General features: G+C 36.7%; 1 protein-coding gene across 2 annotated transcripts in view; it reads right to left on the reverse strand.

Moving 5' to 3' along the window:
• The window catches only part of DOCK4 (dedicator of cytokinesis 4), a gene marked incomplete at both ends in the record, with an annotated part of 237,507 nt that overhangs the window by 111,133 nt on the left and 99,775 nt on the right, over nucleotides 1-26,599 (reverse strand). For both annotated transcript variants that reach the window (XM_079536116.1, XM_079536115.1), the window contains 4 exons: nucleotides 7,975-8,063; nucleotides 9,597-9,729; nucleotides 11,575-11,635; nucleotides 12,188-12,269. In XM_079536116.1, the coding sequence (XP_079392242.1) occupies nucleotides 7,975-8,063; nucleotides 9,597-9,729; nucleotides 11,575-11,635; nucleotides 12,188-12,269 (365 nt within the window). The remainder of the gene's footprint in view (nucleotides 1-7,974; nucleotides 8,064-9,596; nucleotides 9,730-11,574; nucleotides 11,636-12,187; nucleotides 12,270-26,599) is intronic.

Raw genomic sequence — 26,599 nt, forward strand, 5'->3', positions numbered from 1 at the left:
TAGCTACAGAAAACATTTCAGAGAACTGATGACACATCTGGGCACCCTGCAGAGAAGAGAGAAACACTGCTCTCAGCTGAGCACAAATCATAGAATCATAGAATCATTTGAGTTGGAAGAGACCCTTACAGGTCATTTAGTTCAACTCTCCTGCAGTGAACTGGGACACCTACAGCTACATCAGGTTGCTCAGAGCCTGACCTTGAACATCTCCGGGGACAGAGCACCTACCACCAATCTGGGCAATCTGTTTCAGAGCTTCACTGCTTTTATTGTAAAAAGCTTTTTCTCTACATACAGTCTAAATCTCTTTTAATTTGGAACCATTTCCCCTTGTGCTTTCATGATAGACCCTACTAGTTATAGTCTGTCTCCTTCTTATATCCTCCATTTAGATACTAACAGGCCTTTTGATACTAAAGATGTAGGTTACAGAATCACAGAATCGCAGAATTGTAGGGGTTGGAAGGGACCTCCAGAGATCATCGAGTCCAACCCCCCTGCCAAAGCAGGTTCCCTACAGCAGGTCGCACAGGTAGGCATCCAGGCAGGTCTTGAACATCTCCAGAGAAGGAGACTCCACCACCTCCCTGGGCAGCCTGTTCCAGTGCTCCGTCACCTCACTGTAAAGAAGTTCTTGCGCACGTTTGTGCGGAACTTCCTATGCTGCAGTTTCCAGCCGTTTCCCCTTGTCCTGTCTCCACTCACCACTGAAAACAGTCTGGCCTCGCCATTCTGCCCCCCACACCTTAGATATTTATAGACCTGGATCAGGTTGAAGCTGAATGTGATGAACCATAGGCTCAGGAGTTACCTGGTTGTCTATTTTGTTCTGTTTCTCCTCTTTTAAGCACATCTCCACTCCTGCCCTCATTCTTCCTCATTTCCCTCCCTTCCTCTCTCCACCATGAGACAAACTTCCTCCCTGTGACTAACAGCAGTAGCTGCTTCCATAAGGACATTAACACATTGTTTCTCACCCATCACTCACACTAACTCAGGAGAAGGTTTCCTCACAACAACTCCAAGTGGGCTAATACTGTGAGCTGCTGGGGTACTGTCATGCTGAATCATAGAACCACCATGGTTGGAAAAGACCTCCAAGATCATCCAGTTCACCTACCACCAATATTTTTCCACTAAACCATGTCCCTCATTACAACATCAAAACATTTCTTGAACACCTCTGAGGGTGCACTATATCTTATATCCAGAAAATACTGTGTGAAGTTGTCACAGTGTTGCCATAGAAATACGTGTTCTATAAACTCTTACACTGAGCTAATAAATGATGCCTCTCATGAAGCTTCCACAGTTTCAGCACTGGAAAGTAAATGACTCCAAAAGACTTCCCCACTGAATCATATAATTTTTAAGCCAAAGCTAACCTTTGGTAAAACAGAAGATGAAACAGTCAAAGTATACTGCCTTCTACCTGCTTCTTTAATATCACATTGTTTGATGGTAACCATGGAGAAAATATATTATTGGATTGTCAAGAGACTGCTGAAAGCAGAGAGGTGCAGGAAGATGTAGACTGTCCCTGAGCACACACTCCTGTTCCTACTCAAATGCCCCCAGTGCCACACTTGTCTCAGAGCTTGCATCTTACCAGATGGACTCTTTCTCTGAGACTGTCTTCTTGTGGCTCACCTCCTCTACCCACATCTTATGTGAACACTGAGATAACCTGAGTTTCAGTACAAACCAACATTATACTTGGGAAAGCACATATGTGAGGTTACAATAGTTCCCCTCAACTAGGTGGTCTGCTTTATGAAACTTACTTTGGTCTGCTTGAATTAAAATGATAGTAGTGTAACAAAATTTGCCTTTAAGGAGCAATCTCCCTGAACTTCAAAAGAGATTCCACAAAGACAGAAGCTAGTTTTGCTTTGAGTTGGGGCCAGACCACAAGACCTTTAGATGATGCTACGCCTGCAGATTTTTGCACATGTATCACAGGAACAAGTTTCAATTTATTAGTGACAGTAAAACATATATTTGTAGAACATATCTGTGCATTTTTCTGTTTTAAAGAAAAAGCATTTGAGTTAATGGCTGTCATGCTTAGGATAGCCTTTTAAAAATCAAACCACAACCTGGATTTGTCTTCAGGACAGCCTCCCCATTCAGATATTGCTTTTGCTGTATTTAAAATAAATATTTATTTCTTCCTCTTATGATATACAATGCAGTTATTTCTGATTTTACTGTTTTTATGATCTAAACTATATGCAAGAGGGCATGACTTATGTAGCTTTATCCAGAACTGTATTTTGACACATAATGCAACAGAAGAAAAATTAAAACTGGACACCATATTGAAAATAAAAAACAAATGGGAAAAAAAAAATCACACTTGTGACAGGAATGGTAAGAGAAATTCCACTATTTTCAAAGCATCTCCTCTAAAGTTTAAGGCCCTCCCATCAATTAAAATTAATATGTAGTTACCAGTGTTGCCAGTGGAGTTGCAATGCAGTTTGGCATTGCTACCACCATACTGCACTCAGTAAACATGCAATTAGGTTACATCACCCTTCTCTTATTCATCAGAGCATTCCAAGATAACAGCACAGGAGAAGATCTTCCCATTACATTTATTATTTTTGTGGAATCTACATAAGAGTCTAAATCTGCAGCAGCTAGATACATATTTTTAAATTCTTACACCAGTACTTTAATTGCTATAGGATCTGAAAGGATTTTCACCTTTGTTGTAGCAGGTGAAAAGCACGTGTGTCCTTGCCTTACCTCTTCAGAATTACTGCATCAGGATCATGCAGCTTTTGAAGACTTGATATAAAGGAATAAATTGGCATTTACAGAGGAGCTTACACATGAAAACATCAGGAACCTCAAGTAGATAGTGGTACAAGAAGGAATGTCTTGGATCCCTTTAAAGGAAAACAAAGCAATTCAGTCTGTTTTTTCTAAGGAGAGGGAGGAAGAAGTTGAAAGTATATTTTTAATAATTTTTAAGATGCTTTTTTTAAGATAATTCGTTAGGGAGAAAATTCTCATGTAACAGAAGGTCAGGGCTTAAATGTCTCCTCCCTGGGATTTGCTAAGACAATGTGAATATAGATCACATTTATGAAAAATCATGCAATATTCTGCATGCTTTAGAGCCGTTTTTACTTCCTCTGTGGTACAATTTTCTGATCTTACACAAATCTGAAGAGTTGCTGCAGGGAAGTCTGAGAAGTCAAGTGATTAGCCTTCTCATCTGGGACATGTGAGATGGACTGAAAATCCTTTTCCAAGTCAGAGTCTGAACCAAGACATTTTCTTCACGGGAGTAAATTATTTTTATGGAAAAGTGAATATTTCCTGAAGTAACATGAGCACATGAGCCACAGCAATCAGCTCCAGCATTGTTTTTCTACCCAGCGCTCAGGCAGCTACATCCAGACCATGCATACCCTGATGGAGCAAGTATTGAGACGTGCTTTCAGCTTCAAGCAGTGGCAGAAATAACACACTTTTAGGTGTCTACAGGAAGACACCTTATACTAGAGGAGAAACTTTTAAGATGTCGATGGTGTTTAAATAGGGATTACATTAAGAACGATCTGTTTAAATGGGTGATTTTTTCAGATCAAAACCTCCATATTCAGATCCCAAAGGACTACTCTATTCAAGGACATTTATTCCATCATAGTATGCTGTATTTAATTATACTTCAAGAGTATAAAGAACTGGGTAAAAAATGTGGTAGCGTAAGCAAGAATATAAGGTTATGCATGATAAACTGCTACTAAAAAGAAAGAGAAGAAATACAAGACTTTGCATAACCATGAAAATCAGAGTTGCACTCACTGATTTTTACTTATGTATTATTGTATAAAAAAAATATTCAGTGACAACCAGATTTGGCCTTGTTCTCTTGCCCCTTGTCCTAAAATGCACTTTAAATTCAACAGGTTCACTCACGCATAGTAATTCTGTAGGCAAATGAAGCAGTTATTATATGATCAATAACAGTTTACAAGGCACTTTGCACACTAGTTCCTCATTTATTAAAGAGAAAAGCAGCCCACATCCTACTTACTTAATAAAGACCTAAGAAAGGTCCAGAATATAGTTTGACAGCCACACAGCCAGAGAATAACATCTGCTACCACAACCTACATTGCAAACCCTAAAAAAAAAAAAATTACATTTGACAAAATCCCAAGTTTCGAGGTGAAAACAAAATCTTTGGCTAGGCTCCACTACCTAAAATATACTATTACTTATGATTATGCCATCACAGGCATTGAATATTTAATTTATCTGAAATTATACATTCATTTTGAAACTTTTATTTCAGAATTAAAACCAGCATGAAATTGGCCTTTTTTCCTTTACAATTTACTGCAGTTTTTTCATTCTGAAATTCAGACAATTAAAATAAGAATATAATAAATGTGCAGTAAAGTGACATGCAGTAAACAAATATGTTTACTTTTTGCAGCCTCAGCATAGTAGCTGAATGAACTGTCCAGATCTGAATGAACTAATGAAGAAAACAGCAAAAAGGAAATAAAGGACAATTTGATACGATTCGAGATAATCAAGGAACTGTTTTCTGTATCTGCACTATACATTTCACTGCTTCTTGTCCTACAGACTGATAAATACAAATGTGGTATTTTCAATGCAAGATTGGAATAATTGGGTGTGAACTTCTAATAGAAATACTCATTTTCCACATATTTTTGCCCTGAAAAGCAAAGTAATGAGTCCTTAATACTTTTGTCTTTATTTGGCCCTTGCTTTTAATGTAGATGCAAACTGAAGAAGATTCATGAAGATCCTGCACAAGAAGTAAAAATTGCCACGAGTTAAAGTGGAAAAAAGCACTTTCTGGGTGGGTGGGATTTTGAATGTTAAATAGAAAAGCTATAGAATTACCATTTGTTTTTTACATGTAAGACAAGTACAGTTTGGGTTTGTTTTCTGTTTTCCCCAAAAACTGGAAGATATTTTTTTTTGCCGAGGAATAATATGAATTTTCATATATAACTATTTCAGTAGTGAGAGACAGTCATTTCTGGAGACTAAAACTGTATATGAAAATCTGCTGAGCTGGAAGAAACTGTACAGGACAAAAACTTCAGAGGAAATAAGCCCAGAACATAGATAACAGTCTGATGAATTTTTGCCCTTGTGTGCTGATTGTGTTTCAGTTCTTAAGTCTTTTTAAAATGACTTTAAAAAGCCAAATGTTCAAGCTTTCTTAAGTTTGACTTCTCCCTACAACAGATCTCGAGACAGTAAAAAACCTGCGTGTCCCGTAACAAAGATTCACTCTTTTCTCCCCCTTTTTCACATATATATGATAGCAGACAAGTCTAAAGAGCCTTCAGAACCAGTCATTCAAATTGCAGAGATGGCAAAGGGAAAATACATACCAGTGTAACATCAACATTTTCCATGAGGTGTCAGCAGAAGTATCTGAACATATTGCTGAAGTCTTTCAAGTGTTTTCAGGCTTCTAAGCAGTCACAGAGGTACAAGTTTCACATGTGTGATGTAAATAACCTTTCATAGTTTGTGTTTTAGTCACTCAGTACTCAAAGTGGCACTACTATTTACATCCTCTTTCCCTCTCCAGCCTCTGCAAGTGCTACTCTCTCTTGCTCCCCTCTCCAGACATTCCTTTATCAAAACGTAGCTGGTATTGAATGCGCTAGCTTTATTTTCCAGCACTTGCAAGCTGGAAAAAAGTCATGTCCCATACGTCTTTTATGTTGATAATTACTTAATTAAGGGAATTTAAATTTATTGAATGTCTCCAAGGACAAAAGGGTATTTAGCTATGAACTTCTATTTCATGAGAATGAGAATCACAGAACAGCTTGTGTTGGAAGGAGCTTTACAGACCATCTAGTTCCAACTCCCTGCTATGGGCAGGACTGCTACTCACCAGATCAAGCTGCCCAAGGCCCCATCCAACCTGGCCTTCCAACACCTCCCTATCCAACACCTCCACAAATGGGGCATCCACAGCTTCTCTTTGCAGCCTGTGCCAGTGCCTCACCACCCTCTGAGTAAAGAATTTCCTAACATCTAATCTAAGTCTCTCCTCTTTTAGTTTCAAATCTTTGTCCTATCGCTATCAGAAAATGTAAAAGGTTGGTTTCCCCCCTGTTTATAAGCTCTTTACATTCTGACAGGCAGCAATGAAGTCTCCCTGAGGTCTTCTCCAAACTGAACAAGCTCAGCTCCCTCAGCCGGTCAGCTCTCCGATCACTTTTGTGGCCCTCTTCTGAACTCCAACAGCTCTCCATCTTGTGCTGGGGGCCCCCAGTCTGGATACAGTACTCCAGATGGGGTCACACAAGGGCAGAGTAGAGGTGGACAATCACTTCCATCTCCCTACTGGCCACCCCTCTTTTTGATGCAGCCCAAGATAAAGCTGGCCTTCTGGGCTGCAAGCACACACTAGCCTTATAACCTGAATTATGCCACTGCCAATAAGAATCACTTAGGAGCATACAGCATGCCACATTATACTACTCTAACTGCCTATTCAGAAATTAGCAACTCTTTCTATTTTTCTTTTTCAAGTGAGGACATAGATGGACAAGTTAAATGTTTCATAGCAATATTTACACAGAAAACCTCATTTATAAACAACAAGCCACCTTTTGCGAAACATTAAACTTGATTAATGCCAGAAGCAATGTACCTATTTAGAAACTGAAATGCATGCATTCTTTATCACACATGTTGGACTTCCCATCTAATATTCAGAAAAGGTATTTGTACAGGTCTTGAATTATGTATTTTTAAAATGTTCCATAGCTTTGTAAGTTGAGTCAAAAGGTATGCTCCAATTTTCTCAAAATTCAAACATCACCTTTATCTCTAGACTGATTATGCAGAAAAGACATGTTATCATTTTTAACAGTAAATAAAGATATCAATTTTTAGTAATGTGCTTTTATATTTTCACTATATTATTTTAATAATTGTAGTACGACACTCTACATTGTAAACCTTAAACATATGCATGTATGTGGCTAGACTCTGCAAAAATAGAAATAATAAAATAACAGGATTAGATTGATTAAATACACAATTTCAGTCTTGATAAATATCAGGAGCTTTTATGTGCTTCTTAGACATCCACTAAAGACTGCTGAATATACATTTGCAAGATAAACATTATGCTTTAAATCAAGTCAAAAGAGCATGAGGCTTACTACATGGGATTATAACCACAGTGCAACTTAGGAAATTGAATTCATTTGAGATTTTTCCATATTCATATTTCAAATAAGGAGTGTTTCACTGGGGCAAAATAGTATTTGAATAGAAGCACAACAGATTTGTAAGCTTTCATTTCTGGTTTCCCTTCAGGTTTGACCGTTTTCCTGGACAGCAGCACTACAAAAAAGTTAACAAGCTGGCATTCCAAAAACCAAAAAGAAGCAAATCCAGCATCTCCTTTGGTTTAAGCCATCACCTGACATTAGCAAAGGTCAGTCATCACTCAGTTCCTAAGTTTTTAAGTTGAATTTACTTTGATGACACTTGTCGACAGACAATTAAATATGGAAGGCTACTGGTAAGTCCCTGAACATCAACGTTGCATCTTGCTCTGTTGGCCAGTAGAAATGCAGAGAGCACTAGCTCTGTAGACAGGTGTATAGAACCTAGTTAATTTTTTATGATATTTTATGTATGTAAAGTGGAAGTACAAATCAATGCATACCAATATTTTGATTGGCCCCACACACAAACAGAGTTCCACAGCAAATTGTAGCTCTTCAGCAAAGAGCAAGTTTATTTTACATAATTTCTTGAAGAAATTTCCATGATTTTTTTTTTAAATATGCATACAAAAGACAATAGCACATATTTTCAGCTAGTACGAGTATTTTTCTGAATATGAAATACTGTTTCTTTGAATGACATTAGATTTTCTAAAATAGAGCCACTTCATTTGGAGACAAAAACATAAAAAACATTACTCACCTGCATTGGAACCAGTCAAGTTGTAACGTGCATTCAGCTTTTTAATGATATTTTCATGAATCTGATACCAGTCACTCTCTGTGTTGCACCTATAAAAATGATAACTTCTTTAACTCTGAAATGGGAACACAAGATTTTCAGACCAGTTTCACCACACACCTCTATGTGAATCCTTTTCTGTTCAAAACCTAACTCAGTGGGAGCAAATAAAGCCCCATGAAACTGCTTGGATCAATGGAAAGTATGAGAGCAGTCATATCATTTGAGAAATGCCTCATGGAAATATCTGCTTCTTGTGGAAAAGGACAGGAGAACAACAAGAGCAGTTATGCTCTGGAACTCATCGTGAGCAAGTTCATCATCTATAATTCTATCCTTCAGTTCCAAAATACACAGAATATCTGTCCCACGACACTCAGGAAGACACACGGGACTCAGATTTAGTCTTAGACAAAGATCTGTATTGTACACCTTGAAGTTATTTAAATTGGAATAAGATCTTCAAGAGACAGTCAATTAAAGAGCAAATTATATCTCAGTACATATTTGGAAAGTAGCGCTTTTTCTATGAGGAAAAATAGGCCACATTGAAAAGTGAACAGCTTAGACTTGACCTTGTCTTACTAAATCTGCTTTTCAATAATGTTTCTTCTTCCCTTCTTTTTTTTTTTCTTTTTTCTTTTCTTTTTTCTTTTCTGTTATTTTAAAAACAATCAGCGAAATTTAGAAAATAGGGTATAATGGGGAGATACATAAATCTAAAAATTAGTTATCCAACAGCGAACACTTATTTGACTACAACATCCTGGGAGTCTTAGTAAGAGCCAGCAAACATTTTCACTGTCACACTTGATTGTTTTTCTGCGGCATCATCTCCAGCAGCTCTAATTCAGCACAGTATGAGTACAGAGAAGAAGAGAAAGGCTGCCTAAAAGCCTTCCACGTCTTCAACATTTGAGTGCAAACCCTGAGAGTCAGAACTTCCTCATGCACTTGACAAAATGCTTCCAGGTTTATGTAATTAGAATAGGCCACTGCACAAAACAGCTCTTACTATATCTTTCCTCAGATCAAGATCAGCAGGAAATTACATGCACTGTGTTGCTATGAACAGAAAGACGAACTGTCTTCCAAATACTGTCAAACTCCACTATTTCACGAACCACTCATTTTAAGATCTATTTTTGATTTTTCATTCTCCTCCATTCCCCAGCATTAACTGCCTCTTACACTTATGCTATGTCCATTAAACAATTACTTACATACCTTGCCTTCTTTTTTCTCTAAAGTTACTTCTGCTAGCTGCCTATGCAGCACAAGCTGTCTAAACAAGCCTTGAAAACACTTCATATTGCTTTAAAGAGAGAGCTCCAGAAGCTCTTACAAGGATGTGATAAATGCTGAAACATACAAGAAGATCTGAAAGGATGCAATCTTCATTTTTAACACTATCCCTTTTTACAACACATCTGTAGAACTAGCGAAAATTTCTAAACTGTGATGAAAAAAAAGAAATTAGCTACTACATTTTTTTTACTCACACCGCATTTAAAACCATTGTTTTTGATGTAAACCTACTGTGAAATAGTTCCAATAGTTATGAAATAAAAGCTATTCCTTACATGTACACTTTTAAGATGAGGTCATCCTTTGAATCTCCTGCCAGCAAATCTGCAATACTGAGGACCGCGCAGCCGAAGGGCCGTCTGTATTGTACATTGCAGGCATTTTTCTTTTCTCCAGCTCCCATTCGCCCTGACAAACAAAATATACATTTGATGCATAATGTACAAAACTGTCTCCCTTAAAACCACAGAAGGAAGGCAGGGAGCAATCCAGCTCTGTATGGTGACAGCTCTGAGTATGTAGTGCCAAGCGTACTCCGCAAATCTAGTCCACCACTGTCTACACTACATTAGGATAACAAATGGTTCAGGAAACCCATTAATGATGTGTTGATCTCGTAATACCAGAGGTACTGCTCATCCTCTCATGACCTCGAGTCCGCAGCTCTTCCTGATACTCAGCGACAGCTCTACTTGAGACACCACCAAATAAAATTTAGTGTTCAGACATGACAGAGTGTCCACCATTTGCTGTCCAATAACAATATTTTACTGTGGCTGTTGTTACTTCTGATTTATATGAGAGGTCTTGTGACTGAACCACTACAGTTTAGAAATCAAACGCTGCCTCCAAGCAGGCAACTTGCTAGCAGGGGGACAAAACTGCAGAAATCGAGGAGAGATGAAACTCGGGGAGAAAAAATGACAAAGGGCAGAAGAACAAATTATGGTACAGAAAGAAGGCAGTCAAGGAAAATGGAGTTTAAACAAAGTATTTTTCTATTTTATTTAAATGCAATTCATCAGTCCTCTTGTGGTGTTTCTGATAGATGAAACTGCCCTCTTTCTAACCATTTTATTCAATTATGTTCTGGTAGCTATGTATCTTTCCTACCAAGTCTTAACTTTGACAAGAAAAGCCTCTGGCTGTATTTGCCACAGGCAATGCCCCTTCCGTATATTCTATACATCACAGAAGCTAAAAGAGTAATTGTTCACTTTCACACCACAAGGCATATAAACGTTATTTTAACTTTTTAGCATTTCAGTCATTCGTATATAGACTTGGCTGTGAATATATTTTATAACTACACAGAAGGGAAAATTCTATGCCACATTGTTCTTTAAAGCATTTACTCTCCTCACATTAACTCATATTACACCACAATTTACTACACTTTTTCTCAGTCCTTGCCAATAAAAATGCAATTATTTCGATATTCCAGTGAAACACTACAACACCATGAAAGTCCAAGGAAAAATCATCCGAGTTGTAATCAGCATTTACTCTATAATAAATTGTTTCTGAACTCAGCGCAAGTTATAACTACCATATTTGAAAACAAAATACCATGCAAAGAATGGAAGATATATTTAGTAATGCAGTGATGCAACTAGGGAGACCATTTACAGAAAAAGGAATAGATCTAAGAGCTCAAAAGCAGATGCAAAGAATCTTGCCTCAAATCAGCACATCCAGGAGGTTAACTTCTTTAAATACGTATGCAGCACACTTTTTGACTCTTCAGCTTTGTTTCAGAGGACACAATATCTGCCTGTACCGTCATGGATTAAAATTATTACATGACATTGTTCTCTTACATCCTTCTTCTCTTTATAAAGAGATCAGGAAGAAGACAAAATTTATCTGAACAATTTCATCAGATGCTATTTAATTTCTAGGTAAGTTTCCCATGAACAAACAGTGCTTGAAATTACTCTCTTTTTAACAAGAATGGACTCCCCAGTGACAACTCCATCATTTTAGAACAGTTCACATATGATGCCCTAATTGTCTTTTGCAATATTAACAAAAAATACTGTATCAAAACTCATCAGCACACTTGAAAAATAACACAAAAAAGTGCTGAGAAATTAATGGCAATTTTCCCATTAGAAGAGAGACATTTGCTTCATGAAATTTATACAGAGACTTTGCAAATCTAACAGATCCCAAAGCTGACCCCAAGTGGTTTTCTTCACTGTTATGTACCTACCAAATATCAGATTTCTACTCACAGACTGTTATACCTACCTATTCGAATAATGTGCACAGTGATATAGATGTCCTTCCTTAGTTCACTGCTACTCAAATCCTGCACAAGATCAGAACCTCATTATTTCTGCCTCCTGATTAAAACGTGATATTTTAAAAGATCTTTATGCATTGCTTTTATTGCCAGTAACAGTAATAAATGAACAGTGAGGTCATTTATATAGAATTAACAAATTATCTATTTAACACTTCAAATTGGTGGTCATGCACTCAATATATCTGTCCTAAAATATCATGGGCAAGAATTTGTTGTAAGGCAGCAAAATGGGAGAGGACAGAAAAGATTCAGTGCGTGCCTTGAGGAGTAATGGTGCTTTTGTGCAACTCCTAATATCTTGAAGTTACAAAGAACACTGCACAAACCATATTTTGGGCCTAGAAGTCACAGATCTTTGTTGAAAGGAAAAAGATTGCTATATATTTGCACATGGAGTACATACATCCACATATTGCCAAAAAACATTCTACTTGGGATTTTAATAATACCTGTTAACCACCCATTAGAACTAATAAAGTAAAAGCTTAGGGAGCACCACTGAGTCAACTACGTAAATACCCAGCATAAAAAGGATTGAGAATAGGAATAACTCACCACAAAAAGAGAACAGTGTCTTTCAGGCTTTTCTGGACATTTTGGCAAACCATTTCTATTCAGTCTTAAAAAAAATCGTTCACTGTAAGAAAACAAATACAACAGATACTTTGAACAACACTACAGAAAATTAGATCTCATACTGATCTTATTTTTAGATGTACCTTTGTCAAGATATAAAAGAATGAAATAATTGCTTATTAAAAGGCTGAAATGTATCAAGAAAAAAAAAGGAAAAGACTAGATAAGAGCAGTTAATCATCTAATAAAATTACTGAAAACTCAATGCAAACTAGAAGACTGATGGTAGTTTGAAAAAATGATACTGTATACCCTAGTCCGTAGAGCAATAAAATTCTATATCCTAGAACTGAAATTAGATGCGAGTGATGTTGTATTGATTCTTGCTAAACAAATGTCAACATTGCCACATTCGTATTCAATCAATATTCTTTTTCAAAGGCAGGAAGATAAATGCCAGGGGACATTTTTCCTGCCTAACTCTATGAAAATTTCTTTCTAGACTATACTGATTTTAGTGATCTTATAAGTTCCAGCAGACAAATTTCATTTTCAGAATTCTGTTCTGCAGTCAGCTGCAGGGTGCCAAGTACTGCATCCGATACAAATAACAACAGTGATAGTAGAGAGATGAAGAGAACTCTTATTTTGGAGTAAAAGTGGGCACAAGAACCACTGAAAGAGAAATTACTCTTTGAAAAATTCCTATTTGATACTAGCTTCATCATGGACAATCTCTAGGAGAACTTGTCACTTTCATGAATGGAAAACTTTGGAAAATTCAAGCTTTCCATGGTTTGGGTAATTTTGTACTAGATATATATATATATAGTAGATATGTATATATCTAGATATATACATAACCATAACATTTATGCATTAAGAGACATGGAACGTGGAAAAAAGCAGAGGACTCAGAAATGGTAAGTTGTACACAAGTGTTACATGTATGTGACTCAGAAAGTAATTCCTCCTATTTATTTCCATAGAAACTACAATAGACACAAACAATACAACAACACTATTTGATAGAGCAAATTCCCAGCTACAAAACACTGTTTCTCAATACAGTCACACCATTAGCTACGCATTTTCATCAGTGATGAAAAAGAACCTGCATGCCTTGCTAATGAAAATCTGCACCAGCAGAGGTGACCCACTGTTTCACAGCTGCTATGATGGCAATGGTGCTAGGGAAATGTTGCCCATGCAGTCCACTTTCATTGATCCAAACAGACAGAAGTCAGAAGGTGCCAAATCCAGACAATATGGTTGGTCTGGTAGGACTGTATTGTCACCAATACCGACACCAGGAAACTGCCATCTTCAGCCTCATATTGGTTCAATAGATCCCAACAAACTTGCTTGCAGCGTTCCTTCTGTTTGATACACAAGTGTTGCCACCATTGTTTCCAATGCACTGAAGCCAATATCCAGCTCTGTATATAGTCCCCTGGCCATAATCCGCCAATTCGCACAGAGAAGCTGACTGAGACAGTCTTCATTTTGTGACATGACAGCTGTGCACGGCTTTCCAGGACGTGATTTGTCTTTCACGTCACTGTCACCACTGAGGAAACACATCATCCACTGCCTCACTGTGCTCACATATACTGTTCAGTCTCCATAAATGTTCAGCAAGTGTTGATGAATACTAATGGGTGCCATTTTTTCCACATGGAGGAATTCAATTCCACACCTTTGCTTCATATGCACTTCCATGTCAGACATCATTGTGTCAGACTGCCCCTCTGCTGCCATCTGTCACACAGCAACAACATATAACAGAAAACTGGTTTCAAGGTTCAGCCTCTACTGCCATATCATCCGCCTCTGACACCACGAGCAGATATAATAAATTCGGAGGCACTACTTTCAGAGCAGCCATTGTATCTGTTACTCTTCACAGTTTCACCCCCAGCCCTACCTGGCCAGACTGTTGAGTCTGGACAGCCTGCAATACTCAAATAAAACAAAAAAAAAAAATCCAAACTGGGATTATTGCAACTGGTTTTCTTCCAGCTGTACCCACCTCTCCTGCTTATTCCAAACGCTAAGCATGCTTTACCACTGCTCTCAAAATGCAGCTGGCAAATCACAAGATATATGTTGGATAAGATGCAACACAATATAGTCTAATTAAATTTTTATTACACCAGCATTTGCTTTTGCAAAATCTAGATCAATCATTCACAGAATCAGTCATTCACATTGAAAAGGACCTCAGAAGGTCTCTAAGTCCAACCTCCTGTACCAGCCATAAGGTCAGATAGGCTTACTCAGAGTCAGGCCTTAAAAATCTCCAGTGATAGAGGCTGTACAGCTCCAGTGGACAATGCCTGACTTTCCTCCTCTTCCTTACATTCAGATGCAGCCTCTCTTGTTTCATTTCTTGTTTATGTTAATTAATGGCACTGACCATCTTGCAGGTACAGGCAGATGCCCGTTAGCCCCCTCCCCAGGTTGATCTAGGCCCACTGCCTCAGTTTCACTCCACAGGCCAACCAGTTTGGGGTCTTCTGCTGAATTGCCATCTAGTCACTCATGTCTGTCTTGTACGAGAGGATCCAAACTAGCATGGTTTAACCAAAACTGCGCAGGAGGGAATAATCTCTTCTCTAGACCAGCTGGCCACATTAATGTTATAGCCCAAGTCACTGTTAGCTTCCAAAGCACATTTCTTAAAAGTTATGACTGCAGAGTACTTCATTAAATGACTGCCACTTACCCAGGCTGAACCTACAAATGCCTAGACTTTTTTCTTGGGAGCATTTAAAAACGTTTGTGCAGTCTTCAGCTATGTAGGTTTGGGTTTTTTTCATCAGACAGCATAAAAGGCAGAACCTAAGAATAGTACAGTTGAACTCAAATACCTCTGAGTGCATGAAAATGTTATTTTCTCAGAAACATTCCTGTTTCATGATACAGCCAACTTCTGCAGCTTTTGTCTCCATGGAAACTTTAAAACTGAGTTTTACAGAATGTTTACATGGATATATTTTTTTAAGAGAAACAAGTTGGTATTTTGCTGTTGATTTAAAAACGTTATTCAACAGACTTATGTCTTTTCGTTTACATTTACTTCCTTCTCAATATCAGAAAATACCATAAGAAAGCACAAAGCTTTATGGAATCTCACGCAAAGTCCATATTTACTTATATTATGTACTTAAAGCTTTAGGACCCATTTTGTTGGATAATGTGCAAAACTAAAGAAAAAAGAAAAAAAGCCTCTGTTCCAGCAGTAATAATACAACTTCTATGTGCTGAAACCTGCAGTATTCATTAATATAAATTTGATCAACACAAGGTGATTCTGAATTTTACCACCTTACCTTCTTCAGTCTGTAGGACTATGTAGAAGGAATATATATTTGTATACACACATACCTTGCTGCATTTTTTTGCTTTTAAAGAAATCACTAGAAATATCAGTTTAAAGAAAATACCATTTAACAAGAAACTGTCTACCAATGGATAAACTATTGTCATAGTTTACCTAGGAACAGGCAAATGCTGAATTTAGCTGAGAGTGTTCTCTTTCTTCACTGAGCATACTTTCTGCAGAAGCCAAAGGCACATCCTTTAAAAGCTTCCTACTCACTATCCACATGGATGTGAAATTTGCAAGTGTTGCTTACACTCACAGACCATGAGATTATGATTCACAACACAATTAAAAGCCGAAGACTTTGGTCGCACCACAAAGAATTGCACTGATTGCAACAGACATGTAACGGTTGTGCTGATCCATTTTCCTCATCTGAATTTGAAATTTTGTTTGACTGAAGCCTGGGACGTAGCAATGAAAAAGGCAAACTGAACACAATAACCCCCCCAAAATCTTAATCTTTGTTCAGTGCTACAATGCATTTCAAGAAAAAAAAAAAAAAAAAAAAATAGCACCAGTTACAGTTCAGATAAAAACAGTTACCTTTGAACATTACCACAGAGCAAATGCAGATACATTTGCAAGATCATGATAATAAAATAACTTTTTAGTAAAATATAGAGAGCATTCATGTTTATAAACAATTCAGAGTATTTCCATAGAGAAAAATAGGTTAGAAAATGATTGAGGAAAGTAAACAGCCTTTCAAAAACAAAATAAAGACTGAGAATTCCCAAGATCTGAAAGCTTGGCTTCAAACAGTTGCAAAAGCTCCAGAGGGTGAAATCTAGGGCTAGGATCTTATTTCACAGCAGCTTTCTCAGCAGTCATTTACACATACATATATACGGCAACCACATACAGCAGAAATCCCAAAGCAGAAATATCTTTCCTTTCTATGGAGATGATTTGATTTTAGTTTAGATTGCAATGCATTTTTTATGAGCACCAATCTTCACAGATAAATATGCTGCACAGATTTAAACTCTGCTGTCTTCCCACCGAAAATAAGGAAATAACTAATGCTGGAGAGATTAATTTAAGAAGGTCAGCGAGGGATTTCTGTACTGTAACTTCCCATGTATTAGTGAAGCAACAATGTGTTCCAAATCTGCAGGCTTAACACAGGAACTTAAAAGAAACACTGCCACAAACTGTTCTGTTTTCATAAGCGACCCCTATTTTCTCAGTATTAGCAGGAAAACATTACCAGTCACATGTTAGCAGTCTAGACAGACTGCTTGTTCTATGATTTATAAACACAGTATCAAAAAACAAAACAACAACAAGCAAGAAAAATAGCCACATGGCATACACTTACAGTGAAGCTGCTCATCCAATACTCTGAGCACAACTTCCCTTTCTGACATCTTTGCAAGTGGTCCCTATGTAAATAAAGGTTTTAGTGTTTTCTAAACTAAATGCTGAGAGACAATAAGAGAATATCGATGTGCACTGCATGAGCTCAGGTCTACCAAATTCCAGAACACCATTAGGGGATGCTCACTAAGAGCTAGAATTTGGATTTACTGAATGTGTAGCTGAAGGGTCATTGACATCATAAAACCACAGTCAGACACAGAAGGCTGCCCTTTTACTTAGGGGTGAAATGCAGAGGAATGTGGTACAAGTCATAAGTTACTGAAGTAAATAGACAAAAAAGCCTTAAAAGTATTCTTAATTACAAACTAACTGAATGGTAGATGTGCCAACAAGACTTTGCAGTACAAGCTGTTCCACAGTAAGTCAGTCCCCGTACTTTAACTCTTTTACATACTTTTGTGAAAACCATACTCCCATTTCAGGCTGAAAAAGAAGTAGCAATGAGCAAAGAGGGAAAGGAAGAATGAGTATTAGAAAAAAAAGATTTCAGCCAATTTCAGATAAAAGCACTATCAGAAACTAAAATAAAATCACCAAACCAATATTATGATGCTGTAATGAAGCTTATCATCACATCTAGATGTGCTGACAATGGGAAGAACAAAAAATATTTCAAATGCTAGCTTTATGCTGAGGAGTCAAATTTTCCGTATGTTAGAGGTAGGAAGGAAAAATGGGAGAATAAAGGGAGACAGGAGAGAAGAGTGGTGGAAAAGAAAATCAGATAAATATATTAGCTAAATCAAGCTCCATCTTCCATCTCTTTACTAACAGAAGACAGCCTTAAAAAATCAGTTTTTGCCAACACACTCTATTTTGTATTATACTCTACTAATATTTACAGCTGTATTTTAACTAAAAGGTGGTACTACACATTTCCTGAAAAGATTAACAAGTTACATTGGAAAATGACAATTTAAAATTATTTTTTGGGGAAGAACTAAGAGTGAGAGGAAGACAATGTGTTTTTGAAAAGCAAAAAGCACACTGGAATCTCTCATCATGTATTTTCAAGTAAAAACAGAATACAACCAGAAGCCAGAGCCTTCTGTAATGGTGAGCTTAGTCTGCCACCAATGATAAACATTTTGCAGCACAGCATTATTGGCACACAGACCTACAGATCCCTTAAGCTGAATTACAGACTTGATCATTATCCCAGTACCTGGCTGAGGCAACAGCATGGATACAAGTAGATCTGCTGTATTTTTACCCCAAAGATGGAAATTCTTTGGAATTTGTAAATTTCAAAGAGGAATTGGTAAAAGTGAAAGGAATTTAAGGATATCTCTATATAAGTGAGCATCATTACTCCTGCCATAGCAAGTAGAAGATATCAGAAAATCTCTGAAACATTTCTTTCACTGAAAATGAAATTTCATAAGAGTAACTGAGCTATGTAATGAAACAGCTAATATCTAACACACTTCAATTGGGAATAATTAATCTGTATTTGTTGATTTAAGAGCATATTAGAAATACAATGAAAGAAACAAGTTATGTCTTCTCATAAATACAAAACCTTTAAAGAAATGAATTTAAAAAGCCTTCCAAAAGCATATTCTTGCTAAACTAAACTCATACCTGTCTTTGCCAACTCATTCCTACCCCATTCTACCTCAATTATGAAATGCTATCCACAAATTCGGTTTCCTTGCTGGAAATTCTCCCTTACAAGCGTTAAAATGTTACAAAAGCTGCCTTACAAGCAATAAGCAGAAAAGTCTAGGTAGACCAGCCAATGCAAACGGTCTTGATGAAATGCCAGCTCCTCAAAAAACACTTGGAACACTACCCTGAAGCAAGAGGTTATTATTCTCTTACAGTTCTGGAATGGTTTGAATTTAAAAAGCAATTTATCAAAATTCTCACTAATCACAGCAAATTACACAGTATTGCACAAGGTTAGATTAATGGAATGTTCTATAAAAATGAGTACTATTAAAACATATAGAACGTCTTAAAGCCAGGATTAACCTTTCTGATCACTTGGCAATGAGTGGCAGTAAAGATCCGTAGAAAAGACATTTATTACAGAAACCACCAAGGCCAAAATGTTTGGAGGACACAGCTGTGCCAAACATTCCTTTTATACACATTCTGCCTGCAACGTAAATCACATCTGCTTATACTACTGCTGTTGACAAGTAAATAAAACTGAGCTACCAAAAATGACTTACTTATAAAGGAAAGATATATTTTTGCTATTGATATCTGAGTGCCATGCACATGAGATGCTGAGCCAATGTCACTTTACTTTTTATAAGACACATTGGAGTAATTTTCAACTTAACTATAATACCATCTGTGGAGAATGCCTGCTATAATAAAGGTAAAAATATCCAGTGCTTTTATCTTCCTTCAAAGAGACCATTTGAAGTAAAGTAGGCATCCCCCAAAATACCAAGTACAATGGAGAAACATGACAGAGATATAGAAATCTTTATAAGATACACACCCACCGATTTTGAAATTTCTCATTAGTTAGGATATGTTCCTGTGAAGCTTCTAAATCCCAAACAGACTTTTCAGGTCAAAAGCAAACTGGGGACAAAGAATTAAAAGAAATCCTTGTTACACTGTGAGAGGCAAGTTGCATGAACATGGTAACTGACAGACCCTAGTTCCAATGTATTTATTATTGACTTTAAATGTCAAGCTACTAGCTAGCACAAGTGTTTCTACTCTTCTTTAGGGGTTGTTTTTCACTGTAAAACAAATGCAAATGTAACTAATTGGGCAAACTGACAAGGCCAGCATTCTTCCTTCTGGTATGAAGGAACTCCACAGCAGGGAGTTTAATTCAGTATTCTCAGGCAAACAGCATTATTCACTTTAGAGGCAACCTTTACATTTCCAATTTGGAGTAATCCACCTGACTGCAACCAAGAAACATCTTTGCTTATCTTCTCTTGGTAACTCCTACTCCAGAATTTCTCCTCATTCTAGGATCAAGAGATGTCCTATGACTTCTGTTACTTCACTACCCTGCCAAAATAGGCTTGAATATATTCTTGCACATCAGAATCATTCTGTTCACAGTGAATAATGGGAAAGAATGTTGCACAGTTTAAGAAGGGAAGCTTTTAAAGTTTCTGTAAGTTCAAGTTTCTCCTTCAAGCTGCTGCTTATAAGCATATGTATACTTTCAATCACATCAAATGCAGTCTTGCCCACTTGTGTAAATTACCAGGTAGATTATCACAAACAAAGCCAATAGTAGTGAGTACATCAGTCAGTATAAAGGATAATACCAAAATGAAAAAAATAGCCACCTTATTCAATGAAGTACACACCACTGTTAAACATTCTGTGAGATATTTAGATATTTTTATTCCAAATGTGTAATGGATTGTTAAAAGAGTAATGGCCCCTCTTGAAGAAACGATTTTTAAGTTTCTACCCTCATGCTAAAACTCCGAGTCCTGAATGAGCAGAATAAAACCAGGCTCCTCTTGTGTTACCTTGTTTCTAAGGAGGAATAAAACAGAGTAATAAGTGACTCAACTAGAATGAAGGACATCAAAATATCTGACAAAGCCAAGATGCATAATCTCTTCTGCATCTACGAGGTACAGATACAAATGCACTGATTTTGTGTAATTCACCAAGGTGTAATTTAAGTATTGCACGTGATTAAAAATGCTTGCACACGATGCACAGGAAACTAAAAGTAACACTGAACCCCACTATGCTGTGGTCCTGTAAAAATAAAAAATATGTTTTTGTGGAAATACTGTAAAGGAGACATAGCCCTGAGCTAGTTCATTTCTTCCAGTTCCCCTATGTCACTTCCTCTACCAGAAGCACTGCGAGATTCTGTAACTCAAATCCTGCCCAGGATCCAAGGCTGCTTCAAGACAGAAAGCATTCATAGATAACGTTGAGGTATTCACGTAACAATTTTCCAAAGAACACTGTTTAAGTGTAGGTTATGCATGTTAAAACATAGTATTCTAAGAGAGAAAGGCAGAATAGCATATCACTTAATGACAGATTACAAGGAGAACCTAGACTGTGTGTAGTGTATTAGACTGCATTGTACTGAGTGTGCTATCAACTACACGTCTTTTTTCTTGAAAAACATCCCGTTCCTGAAAAGCTACAACAAAGTCTAGTGTGCATTGTGCCTCTCTAGTCAGAGATCACTCTTTCCAAGAAATTCTGTGCTATGTGAGCAGGGAAGTGATTCTGAAGCAATGAAAACATAATCTTACACATTCTGTTTTTTCCCCAAATGACAAGTTCTTTTAGGTAACAGTGGAAGTGAATCTCTCCTTCTATTAATCAATCCTCTGAATTTTCATGACATTCAAAAGCACAGAATTTAAATATCAAACAATGAGATGATATGTACAGTAGCAGAAAATCTGAATATCAATTAATGTATGTGCATGTATGCACACATGTAAAAATGAATGTGTGCACAGTCTCCAGCCTTTGTATTGGAAATATATTGTACCATCTAAACTGCTTTCCAAATTTAATTTGAAATTTAATTTAATAAACTTAATTTTAAAGGGTCTCACTGATTCCCCAGTCCTCATTTGTTCTTTTCACTGTAGATACAGAGAATAAAATAAAGAATCGGGTGTCTGGAAAGAACCTGGAAAGAACAGTAGAGGCACACAGTATGTACAAGAACAAGAAAAAATTTCAAATAGAACTCCTAATGTGGAACATCTGCATGATGACAGTGCTATGGAAAGAGCCAAAAAAAACCTAAAATTCATCCAGGTGGTTCTGAATTGGAACCTCTGGAATATCAGAAAGGCAGCACCAATAGGCAGCTGGGTCTTTTGGTTCTTTATGGAAGTATAGCTCTTTACACATTCTTTTCAACTTTTCAACTCTGCTAGATAATAACAACCCTATAACTGCCATACTATAACATTTCACCACTTGTCTTTCCTTGCCCTGAATTTCTAAATAACTATGGCCAGTGAACTGCTCCCCACAGCTACACTGAACAAATTCCTCATAGGTAGATGATCACAATCACAGGATATGCCTGTACTTTTTAAATAACTACTGCAGTGTGTGAGACAACGCACCATACTGTTTCACAAGTATATTTTTCCATCTTCTTCGTGGCTTAGTGTCCCACATTGCTGAGAAGCAAGAAAGAATTCAGCTATTTGAGTGCTGTCTGGAGCATTGATCCTGAGTAAACTGGATATTAAAACTCAAGTGCAACCCCACTGATTTGCATGTTTAAAATAATACTGACTCTTTGAGCTCTATCTCAACTGAGGCCACAATGGTATCTCAGCTTGCAATGAAAGACATCTCAGGTTTAAAGCAGTGAGACTTCTGGGAGATGGAAATAAATCATTAGTTAGGTTGGAAAGGTGTTCAAGCCCTCTCTTCATTGCTGCTTTTCTGACTGTCAACAATTAACACTAGTCAATTCTGTAAATTTCTAATGAGAGGGGTGGCTAGAAGTTGGTTTATTTGAGCTGCCATAATAGATAGCAACTCTTATGTTTGGGGAAGTTGCAAAAAGCATGTTTAGACATCTTTCTTCCTGTGCTAAAATTCTTTAAAATTTCCACAGAATAGGGGTCAGTGAGAGGGGAGGGCAGGGGAAAGAGCATTTGCTTCTTAAATGGAAAAAAAAAAAAAAAAAAAGACAAATCAGCAAATATTTTGACCCATCAACCATGGGTTTCAGTTTTCAGCAAGAGATAAAAATGATTTAAGTAATTACACAACTAAAAGAAGAAATACATTAAAATGTTAATGATGTGTATTGAGAAGTTGAGGTTGAGAGTACAACAAACAAAGGGTAATCTGTTTAATCTTTGATACGGCATAGATTCTACACGGTCCTTAAACATATAATCAAAAGCTTACAGAATAGAAAACATAGGTTACTTTTATTTGCCTTGGGTAAGCAGTCTATTCCTCTTTGTGTTGATGAAGAATCTGCGCTCATTTGAGGGCAATATGATAGTAACAAACAAGGTTGTTCAAGGTGACAGAAGAAGGAGGATTAGCATGCCAGCTTATCTCCGCTTCTCCCGCAGATGTGGCCAGAGGCATCAATCATTTGTGATAAGACATTCATATCATATTGACACAGACACTAAATGTGTATCATTGTTAAGGAAATTCTTAACACACTCCATCTTTCTAAAGTGCTGCCTTAAAATTGCCCTATTAATAGCAATGCTATTTGGAGAAAATGATAACATTAAGAAAGTGGCTTAGAGAAGATACAGCTAGACAAGAACCGTGTGTGCCATTGCAGACTTAAAGCAAAAATGTCAGCATTCTACTGCAGTATGTTGTTGTAACACACAGAGGCACAAACACTACATAAAGGTAAAGGTCAGCAAAACAACTGGGACTTTGGGCAGGAGATGGAGCAGCATCCTCATACATATCATCAATAACGAGAACAAAGCCCACTTATCTGAACAAATGTAGGTAACTGCATTTGTGGCAACTGGCTTAACACCCTCCATTCCCTTTTTCATAGTGCACCCACAAGATGATAATTGCCTGTGTCTCTAAATTTCAATAAAGAAACAGACAGAATTTCTGGGTAGCGATGTACAACAAATAGAAATATGGTCTTACAATAGCTACACTGGAAAGGTAGGTATCTCACAGGACAGTGAGATATTTGACTTTCAGAAAGCAAAACGTATGTCTAGCATCAGAACATTATTGTGGCAAAAAATAAACTGTGAATAATACACATAATCTTGAAAACATCAAAGTTGGTGAGAAAAAAGATGGTGAGATCATTCAAAGAAAAACAGTAAATAAAACAATATATACTTTTTATTGAAGAATTTGTCTCAGATCTCCAGTGTCCAGAGCCCAGCTTCTTCTGGTAACACTAAGGTCACCACTTCCACAACTGCTGCACTTTGTAAATGATATGAGCACAACCAGGGGAAAAGAACATACTATGATCAGAAGACCTTTACTTCTCCAAAAATCTAACAGTGCAAACTGTGATCTGTGTCATCTGTTAAGTATGCATTATAGACTTGGTATGTGCAACCTCACTGCTGGTTTATTTACTAAACTTTTATGCTGGTAAGAAAATAAGATACCTACAAAGCATACAATCATCACCACATTCTTTGATACTCTAACTGTTGGGAATCTTCTGAATTTACAGAAGAAAAGCTACCAGTTATTTCTTTAGTATAGAAAAATATCAGAAGCTTCCTAAACCCCACAAATAATCACATATTACAACAGATTTAGAAACTAGCTCATGAAGAATACAAGATTGTCGAACTCTTACAAAATGTTTTAGAGAACGCACACTTCCAGTCTTCTTTTGGAGACCCACAGAATCCTATCTTGTGCCAGGAGTTTAAATTATGTATTTTCCTGTAAGTGCACCTCACACTAAAATCAATTCAAATCAGGCATCTAAAATCCCATTTAACTATGAAAATGTCTTTGTAATGTAATTGTAATGGCTAACACCCAAGGTAAAAAGTGATAGAAGTAAAGCTGAGTTGCTCCATCTTCTACACAAATTTTCTTTGTTCAAACTATAATCCTGTAATACTCACCTTATATATGCTATTTTAAGATCTATATCATCAGCTTAGTTTGTATCAGATTTTTGCTTTTGAAGAAAATCTCTTGGTTGTCTCCACAATCCATCTTTTGATTCACAATCCAAAATAGTTTTAGTGGATTTCTACTGGATTAAACTGGAAGACAGACTCTCGCCATTGCTGGGCATTCAGATCACACAACCTCATAAATTGTTTTTACTAAAATCCTCCGAACATTTACAGATGTTAACATCGGGCTCTGAACATCCGCTGCTGTTCTGCAACTCCCACTGGCCACCACTGCCTGTACAGCACAATCTTACAGCAAATTTAGACGACATGAAACAAGCCTTCAAAGCTCAGTATTACATTGATAAGCTCTTTGGATTTTGCTTTTCTCAAACATTAGCTGAGCATGCCAGCTTCAAGGAACAGATTTGACAAAAGCATTTTAGAACAACACGAATTAATTACTTCCTGGACTCTCGACACATCGAGACTGAATATGCTGAGAAAATGCACTTTAGAATACACTATGATGCTGTACACCTCTGAAAAGCTCAGCAGCAACCAGGAACATAGGACTGAACTGAAAGACAGAAAAGTCTTAGGAGAAAATTAAAAATATGGTAACAGACTTCTTAGATTTTCCAAATACAAAACTAATACTACAACTGCGTACACTCAAAATTTTGCTTGTATATTAGATTTTTTTCAGTGCAATTAGCGCAACAAAATAAAGCTTAATCAAGACAACTTTTCACTTTTTTAAAGAATAAAAAGCTGAAGAATACACAAACAAGGCTTTTGACTGGGACAAAAATAAAAAAAAAGAATATAAGTTAAGAAGACATAGCAGTGCATAAAACAAAGAGTTTTACTGAGGCAAGTCATATGGCTGCATCATGTTAAAGTAGAGCCATTCACAAATTTACCAAATACCATGCAGGGATAACACAAATCATTCCTACAGCTAGTTTAGCTACAAAATATGGATGTCTACATATGCATACACACAAAGTCAAGTTACTATGCACTAACAAGGCAGAATATTACAACTGTAGTTTTAATGAAGCAAGTACAAACACGTGTCTCACTGAGATTTATACTTGATATCAAGAGAAACCTTCTACAGTTTTCTAGTTTATACATGAAGTAAATGCTCTTCACAATACATAGCTTTTTAAAGTGTGAAGGCATGTATTAAAATCAGTGTAATTATATAAATATAGAAATGCTCTGCAAAGTAATATTAACTGTAACAGTTTATTAGCAATAATAAAGTCATAAGCCTGTATTATACTACTACATAATTAATGCAACAGAATTGATGCTTTCGCAAGCACCAATATGATTAAAAAAATTAATTTTTAATAGTAATTTCCAGCCACAAAAAAAAGCCTCAAGAAGAATACAATAGTGTCTCATAGCATCCCAAAGAAACGTTAAGATCTCTAGCTTCCTAAATTCAACAGAAAAAAATCTGTTGCCCAAAGTGTGCATTGATTACACTAAGGTGGATGCAAGCAAAACATCACAGCTGCTACAAATCTAGAGAAGTCCTTAGATTGGAAGCCTGAAGGTCAAACACTGACCTTGCCTCTCCCAGCATCACTGAATCTTTATCACTACCTGACTTCTTCTCTGGGCAAGTCACTAATTTCTACATCATAGTTTCTCACATCTCACCTGAAAAGCTATTATTACCTAACTCTTTGTACATATAAGAAAGATTGTGAGCTGTTCAAAAGAAAAAATTATTTCAAAATGATGTAGTTACAAATTTACTTAATTTTCCTTTCATTCAAAGCACTAAAATAATTAAGATACATTATCAAAAACAGAAAAATGTTTCTACAATTTTAATTTCTGCATCTTATTTACTTTAACAGGTACTTGCTTAGGAATACACTTGTAGGTCAACACATAATCAAAAGATCAGTTTATTGGAAAAATATTCCTTAAACACAACAAAAGGGTCCTTCAGATAATCCTTTTTTTAAATTAAGAAAACAATTTCAAAATACACTGAAGCAACAATTCTAAATTTTTGATCCCCCCACTGTAAAATTCTTTGCAAATATT

Source organism: Tetrao urogallus (assembly GCF_951394365.1).
Source record: "Tetrao urogallus genome assembly, chromosome: 1".
Lineage (NCBI taxonomy): Eukaryota > Metazoa > Chordata > Aves > Galliformes > Phasianidae > Tetrao > Tetrao urogallus.